The sequence below is a fragment of the Geotrypetes seraphini genome, chromosome 2, assembly GCF_902459505.1.
Source record: "Geotrypetes seraphini chromosome 2, aGeoSer1.1, whole genome shotgun sequence".
Lineage (NCBI taxonomy): Eukaryota > Metazoa > Chordata > Amphibia > Gymnophiona > Dermophiidae > Geotrypetes > Geotrypetes seraphini.
In genome coordinates, this window is record NC_047085.1 from 480,561,075 (window position 1) to 480,581,741 (window position 20,667).

Here is a 20,667-nt window from a genome sequence, read left to right on the forward strand (position 1 = left end):
CAAGATAGTTTGAAAAGAGTTAAAAAATTCTACCGTATATCCATCACTTCCTGGAGCGGATCCAACTCTAAGGGACTTTAAAGCCCTCTGAATTTCTTTTTGTGTTATAGGTGCTTCGAGATTTTCTTTCATATGATCAGGAACTTTAGGCCCATTAATCAACTTTAAAAATTCAAAACCATCTTTCTCTTTATTAAAATAATGTTCAGAAGAATACAAGCTTTCATAAAATTTCAAAAATTGTTGTAAAATATTTTTAATTTGAGAATGAATTATTCCATTATCATCTGAAATAGCCATTATATTAGCTTTCCTTTTTTTTGCTTTTAAATAGTTAGCTAGTAATCTTCTCGCCTTATTTGAGGTTTCATAATACAATGCCTTATAGGACACAAACTCCTTTCTAGCCAATTGTGATGATATCTCATTGTATCTAAATTTTACTTTTAGCAAATTCTGATAAATACTTTGTTCCCATTTTTCCTTTAATTTAATTTCCAATTCTCTAATATTTTGTTCTAAAATTAAAAAATCTTTATTTAGTTGTTTTCTAACATATGCTGAGTACGAAATTATGTGTCCTCTCAAGGTAGCTTTTAAAGGCATCCCATAAAATTTCCTGAGACATTTCTTCTGATTCATTAAACTGAAAAAATTCACTTATTTTTAACTTAAATTTTTCTATAAAATTGGAATCTGCTAGCAATGTATTATTAAACCTCCAAGCAGGTCTATTATTTTCTTGTTCATCTATCTCAAAATCAATCCAAATACCCCCATGATCTGAAAGTATAATTGAATCTATATTCGCCTTCTTAACCTTCTGTACTAAATTATCTGAAACGAAAAAATAATCAATTCTAGAAAATGATTTGTGAACATGGGAATAAAATGAAAATTCCTGATCATTGAAATGAAAAATCCTCCAAATATCTTTTAAACCACAAGAATTTATCAAATTATCTAATCCTAAAGATTTTAACATTTTACTAGGTTTTTTATCTAAAATAGGGCCCATTACTGCATTAAAGTCCCCTGCCAAAATTAAATTGGAGGAAGATGATGGTAAAATTATTTGTTGAAGGTTTTTAAAAAACTCAGATTGATTCAAATTAGGTGCATAGATATTGAACAGTATCAAGGTATCTTTCCCTGAGCTCATTTTTACTTGGACCCATCTTCCGAAAGGATCCATAGATATCATAGTAAAAGTAGCCATACATTTTTTATGTATCAAGATAGCCACACCAGCTTTTTTGCCTACAGCAGGGGCAAAAAAACACTGTTTAACCCAACCCCCTTCCAGCTTACTTGATTCTAATTCAGATAAATGAGTTTCTTGCAGGAAATAAATATCTGCCCCCTGTCTTAAGAAAAGATAAGGCTTTCTTTTTCTTTATAGGGTGATTGAGTCCATTAACATTCAACGAATACATTTTAAAATACATTTATATTTATTTTAAGGAACCAAAGAAAATGACCTGAAAAGATTTTAATTCTTATATATAAATTATCCCAATTACACATCCAATTACCCTCCCTTAAAACCCCTATATACCCTCCCACACCCATCCCCCATAACAAATATAAGTGAATGACAGCACACATAAAGACCAGGAAATCGAAAGAAATCCCCAACCAGCAAACTATCAATTCATACTATAATAAAATCTTAAAATAATAAATTAAATTAAAATCATTACTTAAAATTACCATAAAATGAAATCTTGAAAATAATAAATTATATTATATAACTAATATCATTTTTCATTATAGACATTAAAACTTATTATATAAAATTTCCAACTTATCCAAACAAAACAAAAATCACAAAAATTAATAAATACCAAATATAAAAAACTAAATGAATAAATAAATTAATGTTTATGATTAATAGATACCCAATAAAATATTAAAATAATAAATATTGAAATATGAAATGTTAAAATTAATATATTAAATTATATAATTTATATTATCTAAAATTAGAGACAGTAGAAATTATTATATAAAATTATCATCCTATTCAACCAAAACATGTAACAAATTTAGAAAAATTAATAAATATTAAAAATGAAGACTAAATGATTAAATAAAATGATTATTACTAGATATCCAGAATATAAATGAACATTAAAATAATAAAAATTCCAAATCTTCCCAACCTTTAAAATTCATATCCATTCATTCCCTCATTATAAATTTATAATAAAATAAAAACCTAAAATCAGCAAACAAAGAACATATAAGAATAAATATATATAAATACTAAATACTTGTCACACTAGAAGAAAATCATATCTAAAGATAAAAGTAATCCATTTCTCAACTTATAAAAGATTCAAATCATCTTTACTAAACACTAATGTTACAGCTAGAGGATAAAAAAAAATAAAATAAAAATAAAACTCATATCTCTATATTATTTATGTTGTTATGGAAGTATCTGCCATAATATTAAAAAAGATATATAAATTATAATTAATAAATCAAATAAACATCTATCATCTGTTAATCCATAACATCAGAAAAAATAGAATTAGATTTCAAAAAATTGATGACCAGAACAAAATTTCCAGGACAAGCTTGTCAAATCAATATTAGGTTTCATAAGAAGTTGCAAAACCACAGAACCAGTCGACCTCAAAGACTTGTTATATCCCCAGGAAAGTCAGTCTTGTTAAAACCACAGGAAAGACAACAGAAAAAATGCTCAAAAAATTAATAGAACTTTGTAAAAAGTCTTTCTTCAGGACTCTTCCTTTGAATGTTAAAATGCTTCAATGAAATTACAATTCAGGCAAATTAAAAGTCTCGTATTATATGATGAAGTTGGAATAGCAGTTAAAACATTTCTGCTATAAACTAGTTTGGATTGAACTAGTTTGGATTCAAACAAATTGAAGAAGTTAGTAACAAATCATAGCAGTTTTTGTTTAAATCTTGGATAGTATCCTATTCCATACGATTTTCACAGCCTTCAATATATTGTTGAAGTTTAACAGGATCATCATATTTTATAGTATGATTATCATGAGTTACCCTCATGTAAGCAGGATAAAAGAGACCATATCTTGCCCCTAATTGCTGTAATTGCGGTCTCAATAATAAAAACTGTTTTCTTTTTTCAGCTGTTTTTGGGGCAAAATCAGGAAGAAACATAAGAGCTGAATTTTTATATTCTATTTTCTTTTTTTCTTTGGCAAGCCGCAAAATTTCAATTGCATGCTGAAATCTGAGAAGTTTTAATATTATAGGTCTTGGTCTAGGCTGCCCATTTAACTGCCTCACAGGAATTCTGTGTGCACGTTCTATTTCAAACGGAAACTTTGTTGAAATTGAAAATAAATTTGGCAGCAAATTTTCTAAAAAGGTGACACAGTCTTTTCCTTCCGATCCTTCAGCCATCCCAAGGATCCTAACATTACATCTACGAGAGTAATTCTCATAAGCTTCCATACGTTTTTGCAGGTCTTTAAGCTCAGCGTGATCTTTTTTGCACTGCCTCTGGTCCACTTCCGTTTTCTCAATGTGGGACTCTAACTGATCCATCCTTCGATTAGATATCTCCAGCTGCTTAGTAACAGTAGAAATCTCCTCTCTCATAGCTGCCATATTTTCTGCGTTATCTTTTAACATTGATTTAATCACCCGAAGTTCCTCCAGAATATCCACCGATACAGGATCTACACTCTCTTTCGGTAAGGGAACTTGAGCAGCTATTACCGACTCAGGCTTCAATCTCTTTGCTTTAACTCCGGTAGAAAAAGAATTTTCTAGTTTTGTTTGTTTTAATGAAGCCATTTCAGCACTTTCTTTAAAAATTTTTTTTAAAATAAACTAATAATATAGAGTGGTGCCTCGCATAACGGACGCCTCGCACAGCGAACGCTGCGCACAACGAACTTCTTGTCTTGATTCGTACAACGGACTTCGTTTCACACAACGAAGTCGCCCGAGCTGCATCGTTCAGTGGCGCTACATATTTTAAACCTCCCCCCGCCGCCACCGCATATTTTTAAACCTCCCCCCGCCGCCACCGCATATTTTTAAACCTCCCCCCGCCGCCACCGCATATTTTTAAACCTCCCCCCCGCCGCCTGGGCCTGCGCTGATCTCTGAATGGCTGCAGTCAGCTCTCGCGGGACTCACAAGAACTAACTGCAGCCAGCTCTCGCGGGACTCACAAGAACTAACTGCAGCCATTCGGAGATCGGCATGGGCCCACACAGGCGTGCAGAGGAATTGCTCCTGATCTCTGCGCTTCTGGCCTGTACGCCACTGGCTGGGAAAGATGGGAGGAATTAAAAAAGGTACTGGGGAGTATGTGGGGGGTGATTATAATACACAGCAAGGATCAACAAAACCCCTGTCTCCCCTCCCCTTCACATATATCCCCTCTATATCATGCTAACAACTCTAACAAGATAAATTTATCTTTTTTTATGTCATCTTAGCATATTTTATGCTACAGAACGAATTATTTTTTTTTACATGTATTGTTATGGGAAAACGCGTTTCACATAACGAACTTTTCGCATAACAAACTTGCTCCTGGAACGAATTAAGTTCATTGTGTGAGGCACCACTGTATTCAAAAAATAACTGCTGAGTATGAGGAGCTCTTCAATCAGCCAGCCATTCTATTGCACTGACATTCCAGAACCCAATTAATACATTTCTACAGATTGATAGAAACATCACACTTTCTACAGTGAAGCTGTATGCCAAGGGATTTGGATTTAGCTCACACTTTTAAGAGCGAGCTAAATTCAGGTACAGTAGATATTTTCCTGCGTCTGGAGGGCTTGCGATCTAATGGGTCCTTTTTACAAAGCTGCAGTAGAAGGTGGCTTGGCTGATTTTCCAGGTTATTGATGTGCTAATGTTGCCATTAGTGCATGGCCCATTACCAAAACTTAGCTCATGATCCCTATTTGGTAGGTGGCAAGGGCTCATGCGCTAGTTAGTGTACAGCGGTGTAAATGTGTTAACTGATTAATGTAGAAACACCCACTCTCTGCTCCCCCAGGCCCCCCCCCTTAGAAACATAGAAACATAGAAAAAGACGGCAGATAAGGGCCGCGGCCCATCTAGTCTGCCCACCCCAATGACCCTACCCTATTTATCTCTGTGCAGAGATCCCACGTGACAATCCCATTTCTTCTTAAAATCAGGCACGCTGCTTGCCTCGATCACCTGAAGTGGAAGTCTATTCCAGCGATCAACCACTCTTTCGGTGAAAAAGTATTTCCTGGTGTCTCCGTGCAATTTCCCGCCCCTGATTTTCCATGGATGTCCTCTTGTCGCCGTCGGACCTTTGAAAAAGAAGATATCTTCTTCTGCCTCGATACGGCCCGTGAGGTATTTGAACGTCTCGATCATGTCTCCCCTCTTTCTGCGTTCCTCGAGTGAGTATAGCCGTAATTTATCCAGCCGTTCCTCGTACGGGAGATCCTTGAGTCCCGAGACCATCCGGGTGGCCATTCGCTGGACTGACTCAAGCCTCAGTACATCCTTGCGGTAATGAGGCCTCCAGAATTGTACGTAGTATTCCAGATGAGGCCTCACCATGGATCTATACAATGGCATAATGACTTCAGGCTTGCGGCTGATGAAACTCCTATGTATTCATCCTATGATCTGCCTAGCCTTAGATCCGCTCCACTTGATTGGCAGTCTTCATGTCTTCACTGATGATTACCCCCAAGTCCCGTTCTGCAACAGTCCTTGCTAGGATCTCGCCATTTAGGGTGTAAGTCTCGCATGGATTTTGGCTGCCAAGGTGCATAACTTTGCATTTCTTGGCATTGAAGCTCAGTTGCCAGGTCCTAGACCATTGCTCCAATAGGAGTAGGTCGTGTTTCATATTGTCCGTTGTGCTCTTGCTTGTTATGTTACACAGTTTGGCGTCATCGGCGAATAACGTTATTTTACCGCGAAGCCCCTCAGCCAAGTCTCTTATAAAGATATTGAAAAGGATCGGGCCCAAGACCGAGCCCTGCGGCACTCCGCTGATCACTGCCATCGTTTCGGAGGGGGTGCCGTTCACCACCACCCTCTGAAGCCTACCCTTGGCCCAAAAATATATTTTCCCATGTAGTAGCATGTGCATGTCAGGATTTTTTCATGGGACACCTGAACACATCCTATGGTAAGCCCTTTTAAGTTGTGGTAAGCACGAGTTAGTGCTTACTGCAGCTTAAATGATCTTTAAGTTTGTGCCTGAGGCAATGGAGAGATGAATTTAAATTTGTAGTAATCCAAACTATATTTGTGGATCGCAAACTATAAACAAGATGTTGCATGCGTTAATTTGTTTGACAGCAGTGTGAACAAAGTACATTGTCCTTCACCTTGTCCCACTGCTCTCTGCGATACTATCACCTTTTAACGAAGGACAGATGAGAGACACTTGTCTTGCCACTGGGTTCTTATTGGATATATACTGACTTGTAAGTTTGATCTTTATGGTACACTTTAAATAATATTAACTATATGTTGGTTTAGGGCTACCTTTTAAGGATTTTCAGAAGGTACAATGGAAAAGGGCACTAGTAATGTAGTATTTAGTTATTTAACCCATTCAGCAAAGGCTCAAATTATGGAAATGGAGCAAAGAAGCTGCCTGCAGAGTAGTACAGTATTACTAATGGAAAGGTAAAATAACACTATTCGCCGATGACGCCAAACTATGTAATATAGTAAGTGAATGCAATTTACAGAATTATATGGCGCAGAACCTGCTTACATTGGAAAGTTGGTCTTCAACCTGGCAGCTAGGCTTCAATGCTAAGAAATGTAAGGCCATGCACCTCGGAAGCAGAAATCCATGCAGGACGTACTTCTTGAACGGAGAAACTTTAACTAGGACTTCAGCAGAACGAGATTTAGGAGTAATCATCAGTGCAGACATGAAAACTGCCAATCAAGTGGAGAAGGCTTCATCTAAGGCAAGGCAGATATTGGGTTGTATCAATAGAAGTTTCGTCAGCCGAAAGCCTGAAGTCATAATGCCGTTGTACAGGGCCATGGTGAGACCTCATCTGGAGCAGTGTTCCCTCTAAGCGGGCGGGTGTTGTGAGCAAACTTTTTTCACCGTGAGCCAAAAATATCGGGCGCCAGCAAGTTATGAGCCAACTCGCCCGATTCTCCTCTCGCCGCCCTGCCATCTGCCGTACGCCTCTTCCGATCGTGCGCTGTGACGAGAAACGTGTGCGCTGCGATGTAATATTTTGTGCGCCAGCGCACGCCAGCGCAGCTTAGCGGGAACACTGGTTCAAATGGTTTTATTTATTTCCCCAAATTTATTTTTGTTATACGCATTGAAAATATTTGATATTGCGTTTAAATCAAAATCTCAATAAACTTGAAACGAGTGCCCGTGAGATTGTGGGAGGGTTAAATACTCAAAACTTAGAAGTTTTTGCTACGCCAGCTTTCTGGTATCTTTACATACAGTGGCGTACCTAGCATATGTAACATCCGGGGCCCATCATTTTTTGGCACCCCCCCCCATCTGTAAGAAAAACATGATTTTTAGTAACAAACCACACGTCACACATGAGTACCTAGGAAAAGGCAGCATCTTACATATTGCAGTGAGCAGTACATCAATACACCCATTGTAAAACTAAACAAGCCAGACCAGCACAGATCAATCCTACACCGTCAATCCTAACAGAAAACCATGTCTTTCGAACACACAGAACACAGAAAACACCTTCGCCTAGTAAGGAATATGTAATCACAAACTAACCCCTCCCTCTTTTACAAAACTGTAGTGTGGATTTTAGCTACGGAGGTAACAGCTCTGATGCTCATAAAATTCTGAGCATCAGAGCTGCTACCACCAAGGCTGGTGCTAAAAACGCTTCACAGTTTTGTAAAAGGGGGGATAAAATAAAAATACATAGACAAAGGTTAAATTGAACCAGCAAGAAGCTGGACTCTGCATACAATGCTTCACAGAAACAGTGACACATGTCTCCTAAAGCAATAAATAAATAGAAATTTTTTTCTACCTTTGTCTTCTGTGGTTTCTCCTTTCCTCATCTTCTTGTAACTCTCTTCCTTCCATTCACTGTCTGCCGTCTCTCTTCCCCTATATGGCATCTTCTCTCCTTCTATGCCCCTTCCAGAAACTGTATGCCTCCCCCTTCCATCTCTCCTTTCACCCCATTGGTCTGGCATCTCTCTCCTCGCCTTCCCTCTCCCACACCTCTCCTCATAGTCTGGTATCTCCCCTTCCCTGATTCTCTGGCATCTCTCTCCTTTCCTTTTCTTCCATCTTTCGTTCCCCCTCCATGCTCTCACATCTCCCCCTTCCTTTTCCCTTAGACTGGCATACCTTCCTCCTACGCTCCAAGCCCTGGCATCTCCTTTAATTCCCTCCCTCATCTTCCTTCTCCCTCCAGCTGGGTACCGCAACACTCTTCCCTGCAGCTCTGCACTTCCCCACAATTGCCATGCTTCGGTTCCTCTTCTTCCTTCCTTCCTCCCCCCCCCCCCCCCGCGGGACCCTGCGGCACCATCAACTCTTACTCCCTCTAATGTCGGCCCTGCAGCTCCAGACTTCCTCGCACCTTCTCCCCTCCCCCTTTGGATCGCTATTATTTTAAATGTTATAGCCGCGGAGCTGTATCCATCAGTGGAGATGTCTAACCTCGGCCTGCCCCGGAACTCTTACTGCAGCAGCCGCCCGTCTAGGCAGGAACAGGAAGTCACTGTTGCAGTAAGAGTTCCGGGGCAGGCCGAGGTTAGACATCTCCACTGATGGATACAGCTCCGCGGCTATAACATTTAAAATAATAGCGATCCAAAGGGGGAGGGGAGAAGGTGCGAGGAAGTCTGGAGCTGCAGGGCCGACATTAGAGGGAGTAAGAGTTGATGGTGCCGCAGGGTCCCGCGGGGGGGGGGGGGGGGAGGAAGGAAGGAAGAAGAGGAACCGAAGCATGGCAATTGTGGGGAAGTGCAATCCCCCCAATGCGTCCCCTTACCTTACCTCCCCTTACCTTTGCGACGCGTGTGTGCGCTGTGAAGAGAAACTTTGCGCTGCGATGTAATATTTTGTGCGCGCGCGCAGGCCAACGCACCTTAGCGGGAACACTGATCTGGAGTACTGTGTGCAATTCTGGAGGCCACATTACAGTAAAGATGTGCGCAGAATTGAATCGGTTCAACGGACGGCCACCAGGATGATCTCGGGGCTCAAGGGTCTCTCGTACGAAGAGAGACTGAACAAATTGCAGCTCTACACTCTTGAGGAACGTAGGGAGAGGAGAGACATGATCGAAACATTTAAGTACCTCACGGGACGTGTCGAAGTGGAAGATGATATTTTCTTTCTCAAGGGACCCTCAGCCACAAGAGGGCACCCGCTCAAACTCAGGGGCGGAAAATTTCATGGCAACACCAGAAAGTATTTCTTCACAGAGAGAGTGGTTGATCATTGGAACAAGCTTCCAGTGCAGGTGATCGAGGCAGACAGCGTGCCAGACTTTAAGAATAAATGGGATACCCATGTGGGATCCCTACGAGGGTCAAGATAAGGAAATTGGGTCATTAGGGCATAGACAGGGGGTGGGTAAGCAGAGTGGGCAGACTTGATGGGCTGTAGCCCTTTTCTGCCGTCATCTTCTATGTTTCTATGTTTCATATGTGTGGTAGTGGCTGAGGAGTGTGCATGTGTTTTTTATATGAAACTTAAAATGAGTTGGAGTATTGAGTTTGGTTTCAGAGTAGAACGTGATTGCAGCATTTAGATGAGTACTCGTATCCCAAATCCCAACGAAAGGTTTCCACATTCTTCAGCCTTAGCCAAGCTGCTCTGCCTGCAGACAAATACTTCCAGGCCATCTTTCAATCCTGCCAGGTACCATCTAAGGAAATCATTGCTCTTCCCATGCATCAGATCCTCCAGGACCTGCAACTTTCAAATTTGGCAAAATCTCAAAACAGTTTCTATGGTCTCAAGCACTTAGAACTCAAAATACAGAGTGAAGAAGGTCCCTGGACATGACCTGCAATAGTTGCCATATTCCATGGGTTCAGAATTGGCTATTAAAAAGTCTTAAGACTAAAATCCAATTTAAGCTCCCACCTGGAAAGGACTGACGACTCCAAGACTTAGTCAGCTGGAATGTCTACCAGGGAGCTGTGCCCTTCCAAGATTGTAGCCCATCAGCTCCAAATTTATTATCGAAATCAGTTCTGCAGCAGCTTGATGGTGCATCTCCAGATATTAACTACTCTTCAGAAATCCATATAATTTTTTTAAAACTACGATGCCTACGATATGATCTCCAGAATGGCAATAGATCTTGGGGATGATCTGCATGGCAGATGCTCCCTGCCTTGGAGACGGCTTATTTGGTAAAAAGGTAAAGGATAGTCTTACAGCTAAAGGAGGATTCCAGAGCTTTATGTGCTTTCAGCTCGCCTTCCAGATCACTCGGCAGTATCACAGACCTTCTTCCACCAATTACTGCTGATTTTATCAGCAGTTCTTTCAGCAATATTATCCTAGAAGGCATTTCCTCCCTTAAAATAGATCTAACATTAACAATCTCTTCCCTCTTCCTAGTCACAAAAGCAATGCTAGAGGGATTGAAAGCAGGTCCCCAGTACCCAGATGCCTGCTCTCAAAATCTTTTTGACAGCTTACCAGTGGGTGGATGGCTCAGTCACTTCCCACACGGCAGGCCATTACAGTGGAAAAAATTGGGCTTGAATATAATCTCAAGAAGCCAAATTCCATGATCACCCCATACCCCTCATTTTCACTTTCCACTTCTAGCAGCAGAACCGACTCTTCTCATTCAAAATAAAACAGCGGAAAAGGTACCCAACTGACAGCAGAACATGGGCGTCTACTTAAATTTTTCCTTATTCCCAAGAAGACATGGGCTACGTTCCATTCTAGATCTCCATTCGCTCAATACCTACTTCAAACAGGAGAAATTAGAATGAACTCCAACCATCCCTCTTTTAAGGCCCAGCAACTGGCTGGCCACTTTGGGAATGTGGGTATAAGCATCTAGAGATCCATTCATCTCGATTACTGTTAATTCCTCAGATTCAAATTCCTCAACTACCACTACCAGTACAAAGTACTGCTCTTTGGTCTCTCTTCAGCACCATGTATCTTCACAAAGTACTTTGCAATAGTGGTAGCCCACCAACTTCCTTACCTAGACAACTGGCTCTTGGTGGCTCGAACAAGAGAACACCTCACTTATTAGGACAATATTCACTGTACAATCCCTGGGGCTTATTCAAACTACAAGAAGTCATCACTAATCCCAGCTCACTCCCTCACTTTTATAGGAGCTCCCATAAACACCATCACCGCATGTGCCTGCCTGCCTTAGGAGAGGCACTACACCATCATAGCTCTCTGCAACCAACTGAGATAGTCGTCTCACCTACCTGCTCCTTGCATTTTATACTACTTAAGTCACATGAAGGCCTCTCTTCCTTGTAGCAATGCTCCAAATGAGACCTTTATAATGGCATCTCAATTTGCACTGGAATCATCAAACCCAGCCACTCTCATGTCAGATTCCCCCTGCTGGAATCCATCAAGACCTATTCTATGGGGGATCAGATCTCCTTCACTTCAGAAAGGCTGTTTATTCCAACCGTCTCTGCCTCAAATTACCATCACAACAGATTCCTCCAGTACATGCTGGGGAGTGCATCTGGGCCACCTAAAGACGAAAGGTTATTGGAGCTCAGCAGAGCTATGTCTACACATCGATTACCTAGAGCTCCATGCAGGCTTGTATATCTTACAAACTTTTCATGGATACGCCACGAGAGTTCTCATAACAGACAAATCAGGTAACAATGTTTTACATCAATAAACGGGGGTTCAGACTCTCTACATCTCTGCAGGGAAGTCTACCACCTCTGGTGCTTTGCCCTGTCCCTCTAGGCAGTCCTGTAAGCACTCAGTTACAAACTAGAGCCTCATCAAGCCATCACAAGGGCACCTTCTCCATTTCTTGGAAGGGATCACTACTTTATGCTTTTTCTCTGATTCTACTCCTTTCTAGGGTCTTTCAGAAGGTCATCGGACTCTACACAGGTCATTCTGATCGCTCCCCAATGGACCCAGACAAATCTGTTACCCTCTTCCTCTAGATATTCTCAATGTTCCACAAATTCCCCTGGGAACTTAACTTTCCCTCATGGAATAGAGCAGTCAGGTTCTGTACCCCAACCTAATTGGCCTCAGTCTGATTGCTTGGAAATTAAAGGGAAAATCCTGGCAAAAGTTCCTGTGTCTCAAGTCAATGAAGAATGTTCTTGCTGCTAGGTGACCCTCAACCAGAAAATCTTATCTAAATGGTTGTGTTTTTTCAAAGTGGGCATCTTCCCAACACCAAGATCCCCCTTGTCTGATCAGTATATACTAACTGACCACCTCCACTTATCGGATTCAGGACTTAAGATAAACTCAGTACATCTTCATCTATCAGCAATATCTGCCTATCATACTCCAAAAGATGACAAGCCAATATCTCAAACCCTAGTAACATGCTTCCTCAGAGGCCTCAACAATCTCAGTGTTCCACTTTGAGCTCCACCTCCAGCATGGGATCTCAAAATTGTCTTTGACCAACTCATGATGGAGCCCTTTGAACCACTAGGTACAACTTCTCTTACCTTCCTTCATGTGGAAAACAGCCTTTCTTACAGCCATCACCTCAGCGCAAAGAGAGCTTCAAGGTATAATCAAGAAGAGTAGTACAACCAGAACGAAATAAGTTATCCTGCTGTTGTATCGGGCGATGGTGCGTCCGCATCGGGAGCACTGCGTCCAATACTGGTCGCCATACCTTAAGAAGGTTATGGCGATACTCAAGAGGGTTCAGAGGAGAGCGACACGTTTGATAAAGGGTATGGAGAACCTTTCATACACTGAGAGACTGGAGAAACTGGGGCTCTTTTCCCTGGCGAAGAGGACAATTAGAGGGGATATGATAGAGACTTACAAGATAGAAACATAGAAAGATGACGGCAGAAAAGGGCTATAGCCCATCAAGTCTGCCCACTCCACTGTCCCACCCCATTAAGTCAGAGTGCTGCTCGACCCACGTAGAGATCCCACGTGGATGTCCCATTTAGTCTTAAAGTCGAGCACGCTAGTGGCCTTGATCACCTGCACCGGTAGTTTGTTCCAGTGATCCACCACCCTTTCTGTAAAGAAATACTTCCTGGTGTCACCACCAAATCTCCCTCCTCTGAGTTTGAGCGGGTGCCCCCTTGTGACTGAAGGTCCCTTAGGAAAGAATATGTCGTTTTCCACCTCGACACGACCTGTGACGTACTTAAATGTCTCAATCATGTCACCCCTCTTCCTGCGCTCCTCTAGAGAGTAGAGCTGCAACTTGCCCAGTCTTTCCTCGTATGAGAGACCCTTGAGTCCGGAGACCATCCTAGTGGCCATTCGCTGGACCGACTCAGCTCGAAGAACATCTTTACGGTAATGTGGCCTCCAGAATTGCACACAGTACTCCAGATGAGGTCTCACCATGGTTCTGTACAGTGGCATTATGACTTCAGGTTTACGACTGACGAAGCTTCTATTGATACATCCCATCATCCGCCTTGCCTTGGATGAGGCCTTCTCTACTTGTTTGGCAGCCTTCATGTCTGCACTGATGATTACTCCCAAGTCCCGTTCTTCTGAGGTCGTAGCTAGTGTTTCTCCATTCAAGGTGTATGTTCTGCATGGATTTCTGCTGCCGAGATGCATCACCTTACACTTCTTTGCGTTGAAGCCCAGCTGCCATGTCGAGGACCAGTTTTCCAACTTGATCAGATCCTGCGCCATACCATCCGTGAGATCGCTTTCACCTACTATATTGCACAGTTTGGCATCGTCGGCAAACAGCGCTACTTTTCCCTGAAGCCCTCGGGTCAAGTCCCTTATGAATATGTTAAAAAGGGATGGTCCCAGGACTGAGCCCTGCGGCACTCCGCTAGTCACCTCCGATGTCTTAGAGAGGGTGCCATTGACCACTACCCTCTGAAGTCTTCCACTCAGCCAATCATTGACCCATGCCGTTAGTTTCTCACCTAACCCCATCGATTTCATCTTGTTTAATAGTCTACGGTGTGGGACACTGTCAAACGCTTTACTGAAATCCAAGTACACTATGTCCAGAGACTCTCCCGAGTCTAGCTTTCCTGTCACCCAGTCAAAGAAGCTGATAAGATTGGATTGGCATACACTTTATCTAGCAGTTTCCCTGCAATATTTGCTCTGCTAGGTGGACTGTATCCTGGTTTCAGTAATTTGAACCATATTTAATGAAATGTGGAATTTGACAGAAAGGTGTTTGTTGCATAAACAAACTGGGACATTTTTCTCATCAATTACTTCCCTTTTTTTTTTTTTCTAATCAGCTGGTTTTTATCACAAACCTGGTTCCTGGATGGTTGGATTTTTTTTATTTTTTTTTTAGGTGATTATACCATGAATGTGTGATGTATAGGATATGATTGAAGTACTATGCTGGACAGATAACTGAAATTGTAAAACAGGAGGAGGATGATCTTGAAGGTGGATAGTTTACAGAATCCTTTAGGTCAGGGGTGTCAAACTCAATCACATAAGGGGCCAAATTCTAAAACACAGGCTGTCACGGACCAAATATGCACATTTCTTTGGACCCCTCTTCCCTCCCTCCATGTACTTCTATACCAGGGCTCCCTCACCCGATGGCCCGCATGTTTTCTCCCTTCTTTCTAGCATCCTCCGGCATCCCGGTCTCACCTTCAAAGCAGCCTGCAGAGGATCCGCGGTCAGCTTTAGTGATCCTAGCGGGCTGCCATTGGCCTCTGCAACATGTTCTCTCTGCCGCAGTCCCGTACGTCAGAGGAGGGGGTGGGACCGCAGCAGAGAGAACGTGCTGCGGAGGCCGACAGCAGCCTGCTAGGATCATTACAGCCGACCGGAGATCCTCTGCAGGCTGCTTTGAAGGTGAGACTGGGAAGCCGGGAGAGAGAAGGAATAGAAAGGGTATCTTCTAGTGGGCCAAATCTAATTACACTGTGGGCCAGATGTGGTCCGCAGGCCTGAGTTTGACACCCCTGCTTTAGGTTGATAGATTCTCCTAAACAAAAAGTCAATGCTGTTTTATTGATACCATTTCTGCTTATTCAGTATTACTCATTGTATTCACTCCATATATAATTTCATTATTGGTGACTGACCCTTTTCCCCCTGAAAGGTCGTTATGCCATCCTAGCCATGAAGCAGATGGAGCCTCAAGTAAAGCAAGTATTGCAGAGCCTGCCAAAATCTGTAAGCCATCTCCTTAGTACTACTTGATCTTCATGGATGTTGCTGGTGTGGTTTTTGGGGTTTTGGGTTTTTTTTTTTTCCATTGTGTGCACAAGTCACTTTGCTGGGGTTGTTGTTTGTTTTTTTCCAGACTACGCAAATGTTAAACAACCTTACACTGTTTCATAAGAACATAAAATTGCCATACTGGGAAAGACCGAAGGTACATCAAGCCCAGTATCCTGTTTCCAACAGTGGCCAACCCAGGTCCCAAATACCTAGCTAGATCCCAAGTAATAAAGACCATATGGCCTATCTGGTCTGCCTAACCATACCATCTACTAAATAATTACATTAGGGATTTCTATTCCGCCATTACCTTACAGTTCAAGGCAGATTACAAAAGAATTATCAAGGAAGTATTACAAAAAGATCTTACCAAAAAGAGATTTGGTCATTTTCAAAGAGAGTAAGAAATGAGTATGGTTATTTGTTTAGGGTTGTGGCTTTAGTGAGAGGCGGTGTTTGATACTTGCGGTGTTAATGAGAAAGGAAGTCAATAAATGTTAATTGGATAAAGAGTAATGTCTTATAGAGCAGTGTTCTTCAACCTTTTTACACCTATGGACAGGCAGAAATAAAATAATTTATTTTGTGGACCTGCAAACTACTAAGACTGAAATTTTAAAAACCCGTTTCCGCCCCATCTCCGCGTACTCGGCCCCTGCAAACCATCTGATCCCATCCGCACAATCCTCAGTTATGATTTTATATTGAACGTATTTTATTAAAGTATAAAAAGAAACAATATTCTGTACAATTTGTCATTTTATAAATACAAATAATACAGAGCAAGGATCAACAAAACCCCTGTCTTCCCTCCCCTTCACATATATCCCATCTACTATCAAGAAAACTGAATAAGCCAAATTATTACAGAATGCTACACAGAAATATCTTGCTAACAGAATACCGCAGTCACACATGACAGGAATAGTGTTAGGGGAGTGCAACTAGGGCAACTGCCCCCTGGTCAGAGAGATCCCTAAGCCAGCTGAAAGCTAAAAAAGTACTACCTGGGCTTTGCAGTCTCCAGTTATGTCTAACACCAGCTCTAGCAGGATATATATTTCAAATCTGATATATTCTAATAACAAAATAGAAATAAAATATTTTTTTCTACCTTTTGTCGTTTCTGGTTTCATCTTCCTCTCTTCCTTCCATCTGTCTTCAATTCAGCATCTGCCCCTTCCATCCACTGTTTGCCTTCTCTCCCTTCCATATGGTATCTCCTCTCCGCTTTCCATCCAGCCTGTGCTCCCTCTCTCCTTTTTACATGATTAATTCCAGCTTCACTGCTCTCTTCATTTTTTATCTCTCCTACACCAGATCTAGCATCTTTGTCCTTCTCTGCTGACTCCCTGTCAAGCATCAGTCTCTCTCTACTTTCTCATTCCTGTCTCCCCTTTCCCTCATCTGATCTCTCAATTCCACCCTGATCCCTCTCACTCCTCTAATCTCCCTGCCAGCTGTTTTCTTCCTTTTTTCCTTCTCCTTTCCCTCCTCCCCCTATCGAACAGTAACTCTCTTCCCTTTCCCTCCTCCCCTCCCAGCAGCATCTCTCCTGCTCCCTTTCTCCAGGTCCAGTAGCAGCTCTCCCTTTATCCAGCAGCTTCCCAGCCTCCAACAGTGGCTTCCTCCCCTTCCCTCCGCTCCTCTCTCAGCAGCTCTCAATACTTGCCTGCAGCAGCGATTCACTTAGGCAGCCTTGGGTCCTTTGATGGGTTGCGCTGCCTCTGAGGAAAGAGGAAGTTGCATCATCAAAGGCAGGCCGTGACTCAGCAAAAGCCCCAAGGCTGCCTAAGTGAATCACTGCACTGGCAAGTACTGAGAGCTGCTGGGAGGGGAGAAAGTCACTGTTGGAGGCTCCCCATGATCTCACTGGCCCTGTGCGGACCGGCAGGAATTTTCTGTGGACCAGTGGTTGAAGAACACTTATAGAGAATGACAGGGGAAAAAATTTGTCCCTGTCCCCGCAAACCATTTGATCCCATCCACCCAAGCCTCGAATAGCTTTATACTGAATTTATTTTATTAAAGTAGAAAAAGAAATAATATTCTGTACAATTATCATTTTATAAATCAAAGTTCTGGCTGCTGAACTAGAGAAAGAGATGTTCAGCTGGCAGGACTTTGTTTATAAATGTTTATCAACACAACTAATATACTACTTTATCCTAAGGCAAAAAGAAAGAAAATAGATAGAAATTTTTTTTCTACCTTTGTTGTCTGGTTTCTGCTTTCCTCATCTCATTCAATTCCTTCCATCCACTGTCTGCCTTCTCTCTGCCACTTCCATATGCTGTGTTAATGTGCCTCTCCCTTCCATCTCTCCCTCCACCCCCCCACCCCAATTGGTCTGGCACCCATCTTCTTCCCTCTGCTCCCCCCATAGTCTGGCATCTGTCTTCTTCCCTTTCAGCGTCTTCTCCCTTCTCTCTCTTCCCCATTTCCTTTCAGCGTCTTCTCTCCTCACTCTCTCCCCCAGTTCCCTTCAGCACCCTTTGTGCGGTCCAGCAGCCCCCTCCCTTCTGCAGCGGTCCAAGCATTTCCTTCCCTTCCTTCCTCTTACCTTCATGGCAGTTTTTAATTTTCTACAAGCAGCTGGAGCCTTGAAGTTGCATGCGTCTACCAGAAACTTCTTCTCTGACACTCTCAACCATGTGAAAACTTTTTTTTATCCCAGGACAAGCAGGCAGCATATTCTCAACATGTGGGTGACGTCACCGACGGAGCCCCCTAGTGGACGTTTTCGCAAGCAGACTTGCTCGAAGACCTTCAGGCTTGCGATTGGCCCACGCATGCGTGCGTGCCCCTCCCACCCTGCCTAAGGCATGCGTCTCCTCAGCGTGTCCTCAGTTCAATGTTTTCCGCGGAGCCAGAAGCACTGCTCCCTTACTTCGCGCGTTCTCTTTGTCCCTCTTGCACCGCGGCTTATTTGGTTTGTTTCCTTTGAGTCGCTGTGCTCGCGTCTTATTTTCTTTATTTTCACTGTTTTCCATTCGTATACTTTTGACCGGGTTCCCGGTCTTCCTGTGGCCGCCTGGCTTCGCGGGGCTGCGGCTTTCTTTTTCTTATGTCCCGGCCTCGTTCCGACTTTAAAAACTGCACTAAGTGCAACCGGGTTATCTCCATCACTGATCCACATCATTGGTGTGTGTGGAGTGCCTGGGTGCAGAGCACCGCGCTGAGTCGTGTCCCCGTTGTACGACCTTGCAACCGCGGGCTCTTCGTTGGAGGGTGGCCAAGATTCTCCAACTCTTTGGCCACATAGATCCTGCGGGACAGGCCTCGAGCTCGGCCTCGAAGTCCCCGTTGGCCTCGAAGGCTCCGGCCTCGGCCCCTCCTGCTACTCCGGCCTCGAGTAAGTCTCCACTTTCCTCCTCAGGTGTGCCGGCAAAGAAGCCTTCCTCGGAGTCTCATGTCAGTGCCGCCTCGTCGGTGTCTTCGAGACATCACTCTAAGAGTACCTCCTCATGTAGGGAATACTCTACTTTCAGGTCGCCCCCAAAGGAGTGCACTGCTGCACCTCCAACCCACCTGCCTTTGGTCTAGGTGCCTATGTTCGAGGACATGCTTAAGGCTATTATTACCACGCAGTTTTCCTCGGTGGTCAGCCTACTTGTCCCGACCTTGACGCCTTTGACCTCGGTCTCAATCCAGTTGCGGTATGACCAGCCTGAGCATCCTCTCGTCTCTCGACCTTCTTCGTAAGACCCGTCGGGTTCCCTCGAGCGAGTCATCCTCCCCTGAGTCACCGGTGACTCAGGGTTCCAGGCCGGGGACCACTGTTGCCCCTGCTACTGCAGCAAGGCTCGCCTCTTCTAAAAAGCCCCGGTCTTCTCCGCCCTGTTGGGGCAGGTCTCCGACCTCAAGACCCTTTCGACACACGCTTGTCCTCGAATTGGACTCTAGTGTCTGTTCCCTTTCGAGGCGCTTACCGGCTTCTCGAGGGCCTCCTTCGAAACCGGGTGGGAATTTTACCTATACCCCGTCTTCTCCAAGGCTTCCCCAGCGATTTCTTCGGACTCCGGGGTCTTCCCCGATCCACCTGGCACGGGGCCGTTTCTTGACGCCCCCTACGCGCCTTAGTCGAACCTCTTCGATCTCCCGTTCGCGGGACTCGGATGCCCTGGCTTACTATTCCAGGGAGGTTTCTCCCTCGTTCTCAGCTGCACCCTGATCTTGGTCGGAGTCTCCCTCAGAAGATGAGTCTTCTTCTCGGACCTCCTCTTTTCTCGTTTCATCTCTGACATGGGCAGAACTCTGAACCTAGATCTTCAGTCCGACTCCCGCTTTACTCAGGAATACCTGGTGGAATTGGGAGTTGACAATACGCCTCGTGAGGCGCTTCACCTCCCGTTGCATCAGGTTCTCTGGCAGACGTTTCTCCGGAACCTGGAAACAACGTATGCTGATACGGCTATTCCCTCTAAGTTGGAGTCCTGTTACAGGACTGTCCCGGTGAAGGGGTTTGAGGGTGCTCAGCTTTCCCACCAATCCTTGGTGGTTGAGTCTTCCTTGAAGAAATCGAACCCCTCGAAGGTTTACGCTGCTGTCCCTCTGGGCAGGGAGGGCCGCACGATGGACAAGTTTGGTCGCCGCCTTTATCGGAATTCGATGATGGCGAACCGTGTCCTTAATTACAACTTCGTCTTCACTTCCTACCTCCGGTTCTGTGTCAATGTCCTCTGCTCGTTCCGGGAGGTTATCCCAGAATCTCGGCGTCAGGAGTTTTGTCTCCTTGAGGAGACCCTCTCTCAACTCCGCCTGTATATGTTCCAGGCCTCTTACGATGCCTTTGAATTGTCCTCGAGAGTTACAGCCTTTGCCATCGCCATGCGTCGCCTTGCTTGGCACCGGATTGTGGACATGGATCCGAATCTGCAGGATCGCCTTGCCAATCTCCTGTGTGTGGGTCATGAGCTCTTCGATGATTCCATCAAAGCTGCCACTAAGCGCCTCTCGGATCACGAGCGGTCCTTCACGTCTCTGGTGAAACTTAAGCCAAAAGCTCCTCCGGCTCGCCAATATAAAATTCCTCTCCGGAGGTACCTGCAAAAATCCACTCCTGCTGTCTCCAGGCCTCCTGCAAAATGGCCCCTGCAGCAGCAACCCCGTCAACCTAAGACTCAGCCACCGGCCCTGGCAAAGACCGGGCCGTCCTTTTGACAATTCCAGTCCGAGCTTTCGGGCTCCCTATCTGGAGTCTTCCCTCTTCCCCATTGGGGGTCGTCTCCACCATTTCTATGCCCAGTGAGAGAGTTTTACCAACGACAGTTGGGTGCTGTCTATCATCCGGGAGGGGT

The 20,667-nt window shown here is 43.9% G+C and overlaps 1 protein-coding gene across 3 annotated transcripts in view; it reads left to right on the forward strand.

The window, feature by feature from the left end:
• Positions 1-20,667, forward strand: part of DNAJC19 (DnaJ heat shock protein family (Hsp40) member C19) — a 50,855-nt gene that overhangs the window by 15,699 nt on the left and 14,489 nt on the right. For all 3 annotated transcript variants that reach the window (XM_033931762.1, XM_033931763.1, XM_033931760.1), the window contains exon 4: positions 15,246-15,319. In XM_033931762.1, the coding sequence (XP_033787653.1) occupies positions 15,246-15,319 (74 nt within the window). The remainder of the gene's footprint in view (positions 1-15,245; positions 15,320-20,667) is intronic.